Consider the following 3546-nt stretch of genomic DNA (forward strand, 5'->3'; position numbering starts at 1 on the left):
TTGGTTTAGCCCGCCTGAAGGGAGTAGGTGAGGAAGCTCGGAAGCGCCGTGTAAAACCCACATTACACTAAATGGCTCCCCACCCCCACTCTCCCCCTGCTGTATTTTACGGCAGTCATTAGCAGTTCACGTCCACTCAGGCTGAAGGTGAGAGGCCTTGCTTGTGTTTTTTAACAGTGAAAAGGAGCCAACAGCTCCCATTTTCATGCTTTTTAAGGCTCATTGACATGGAGAACGAGGGTCGTGCAGGGCTTTATGTGGCAGTGGGTAAACCTCAGCAGGTGAGCCGGAGTCACTTTAATGCATGCTGGGCTCGTCCGAAAAGACAGAGCAGCCCCCCTCATTAGTGGAAACACAAACAAGCGGCACCAGCGGCTCTCACTGCGCAAGGCACCGGGTGTTTTTAGCAAACTTTCTGCAGGCAGAACTTTGCTGGATCAAAGCCTAGCATCCACAGACAGAATATCTAAAACTTTGATCTATAATTCACTGAAGTCTGTGCACAAATTAGAGAATCTGAGCTCCCACTGTCTCTTCCAGCCATGTCTGCCTTAAAAGTAAAACCACTGCAAATACATCTCAACCTTTGATGTGAAGTTGGACGATTTAGTATACGTCGGAATACGCTCAGTCTTGAGTTGACATGAAGTATAAATGTTCCATCCCTGCAAGGCAGCGCCGGTCAGCAGCATCTGTGCTGGGAATGTATGAAGATCAGAACGCAAGACAACAAAGAAATAGTATTGCATAAGATTTTTTTATTTTCACTTCACAATACAAGACATAGACACACATAATTTGCACACTTAGGTTTAATTCTTCTTTTTCTGTACAAAAATAACATTTACGCCGTAGATGAGACAAAACATGAAATAAATAGACGGGGACGGTCATCCCACAGGGCTCCGATGTTTGGAGAGATTTTGGTGTCTCCTGAAAGTCGAGGCCCACTGGGCCACATTTCTTCTTCTTCCTCTTGCCACGGGTGTCGGGCCTTCAGCGTTGTTTGGGGCATGCGTTGTCGGGTCTGTGTGCCTCACATCGGCCGTCAGATTTAATAAGCTCTCAATCATTTGACGCTGAAGAGCCTGCTCACCAGCAGGAGTAAGAGAACAACGGATATTGGCTCCATTCGCCCACGTTGCCATGGTGATAGCCATGGTGCACAGCTTGCGAGGTGTAGTCGGCGGTCAGAGGGTGAGGAGGGGGATACTGCGCAGGTCCCGGCCCGCTCCACTGGCCCAGCGGCTGTTCCGTGCTGTAGGGGCTGTAAATGTGGTGGCCGATGACCCCTGGCTTGCCAGCCTGGGCCATGGTCATGTTCAGCACTCCGCTGTAGTCCTGGGGGCCCGGCAGGGGCTGGGGCCCGCAGTGGGAAGGGCCAGGCTTAGAGGAGTCATGATCGGGGACGGTGGCAATGTCAGGAACTCTGGGCTCGAAGCTGCTCCGTCCAGATCCGGTGATGCTGCTGCCAACGCTCGAGGAGGGGGATGGAGACTTTCTGTACTCATGAGCCCTGGAGAGTATAATGGCAGTGAATGTCCAGTTCAACGGGACGTAGTTTTACCATTTGACGCATTAAGTCAGCGGTATTCACCTGAACGGCTGGTAGGATGCAGGAGCGGGAACGAGCTGCTCCGTGTTGTAGATATCTCTTGTGTCCGTCCTGGCGGGAGAGTCGGTCCTCACACCCTGCTGCCTCTCGGCGCTCCAGGGGGAGTATCGCTCTTCCTTTACAGCATCCTCGTCTTTCCTTTTGACCAGGCGGCCCTCTTCTCCGTTGTAACCATCATACGATGACTGGCAGAACCCTGAAAAGACACAAAGCAATGGATGACTTAACAAAAATACAAGGGGTGCTGTGGTGGTGCAGGGGTTAAGCACAACCCACATATGGAGGCCTTAGTCCTGTTGCAGGTTCGAATCCCTCCCTGGCGATCTTTGCTTCATGTCTCCCCCCTTCTCTCATTACCCACTTTCCTGTCAATTCACTATCAAATAAAGGCCACTAGAGCCAATAAACCTTAAAAAAAAATACAAGACAGGAAGGAAATTCATGAACACAAAGAAGACTGAAGCTGTACCTGGTGAACTGCTGTCCTTGGAGTCCTCGTTCAACACTCCTGGTATCTTGGCCCTTTTTTCTACACATGCAGGGTTTTTGTTTGCACGCCTAAAGAGAAGCATCAGCTTTTTTAGATCAATTTCACAAGCAGGATTTCTCTATGTTCAGCAGAATTAAGACCCACCTTTTTTTATTAGTGCCCTCATCTCTGAAACCCTTTGCAAACGGGTTGTGATTGATCTTCAGCTTTGTGATCTGCCCCAAACAGAATTGAATTAAAACCAACATCCGCTGGCCTCAGTAAGAGACAATCAAGGTTTTGTGGAACCAAACGGCCTCACCTTGGTGTTCTGGTAGGCAGTGACTGCGGTGAAGGACGTCTCTGGGAAGGTGAAAGTCTGGAACACACTCCAGCGGACGCTGAACAGGTCGTCTGCTTGGACAACGTGGAAACGAGGGTGGTAGCGATGCATTGAGTGCAAGATGATCTGCAGACAAGTCAGGGTAAGAGTACCCCAAAGATCTTTTTAAACTCAACATAAACTGGAAAATCCCTTGATTATTTAATACTCACATGCCCATGCTGGTCGAGTGTGTTGTTGGTGAGCTTGAGCTTGAGGAACGAGACGCTTTGTTTCATCCAGTGGCTCCCCAGGGCCGGAGAGTCTGGGTGGAGGTATGTCCTGCAGGGAGGCTGAGGCTCCGCTTTTCCTGCCACCTCCCATTTCTCTTTATTCCACTGCAGGGGAGGAGACGCATCGTAAGTCAATCAGCCTCTGAAAAAAGGTGATTTACAGAAGAAACTTCATCTTCCCTAACTTCCCACGATTGCTCCGAGAGTGACGGCTGGAGGATACCACCCATGGAGGCAGGGGGTAGTACAGTGAGGTCCCAGCAGGGGATAGAAAAACAGGAAGAGATAGGGGTCTTTGATGTGCAACGTCAGGGGAGGGGGGTGATGAACAGGGGGTATCTGCTAACCACAGAGGGATCTTTACAAGTCAAGACAACACAGTTATAATTTATAGGCCTTACCTTATACCTGAAGCCATCCTCTGGAACCATGTCAACCAGTAAGATGTACTTGGCACACGGAATAAGACCAGATAAACTCAGTTTACAGTGTGGGAACATCCTCCTGAAAATACAAGAAAGAATACACAAATGAGGAAAACATCTTTCTGAATATTTTTGTGTGAAAAGCCCCGTCTCACCTGCCCGGTTTGGTGATTATCATCTCCGTTCCAATTTCATGGAACGTCTTCCACAGCTCAAGGTCTTCCAGAGTCATCCTGATGCTGCCCTGGAGATAGGCGTCAGGGCCAGCGGCCATGGAGGCAGGAGGTGGACCGCTGAAGTTAGACTTCAGCTCTGCAGCAAAGTAAGATTTACTATAGACATTTGACACCAAAAGGGGTTGAGTTTTTGATCAGGGATGAACTGAGGAGGACAGGTTCAATTCTGCTTTACAATTCAATAAA

At 49.3% G+C, this 3546-nt stretch overlaps 1 protein-coding gene across 1 annotated transcript; it reads right to left on the reverse strand.

Annotated features, from left to right (window-relative positions):
* Positions 1–556: 556 nt before the first annotated feature.
* Positions 557–3491, reverse strand: tbx16 (T-box transcription factor 16; the record flags this gene model as incomplete). The annotated part of the gene is made up of 8 exons (XM_016679174.1): positions 557–1516; positions 1598–1811; positions 2085–2173; positions 2250–2320; positions 2407–2553; positions 2640–2804; positions 3101–3203; positions 3280–3491. Coding segments are annotated over 8 exons (1425 nt in total), but the record flags the coding sequence as incomplete, so codon positions are not given.
* Positions 3492–3546: the final 55 nt, after the last annotated feature.

Source organism: Poecilia formosa, unplaced genomic scaffold (genome assembly GCF_000485575.1).
Source record: "Poecilia formosa unplaced genomic scaffold, Poecilia_formosa-5.1.2 Scaffold204, whole genome shotgun sequence".
Taxonomy (NCBI): Eukaryota; Metazoa; Chordata; class Actinopteri; order Cyprinodontiformes; family Poeciliidae; genus Poecilia; species Poecilia formosa.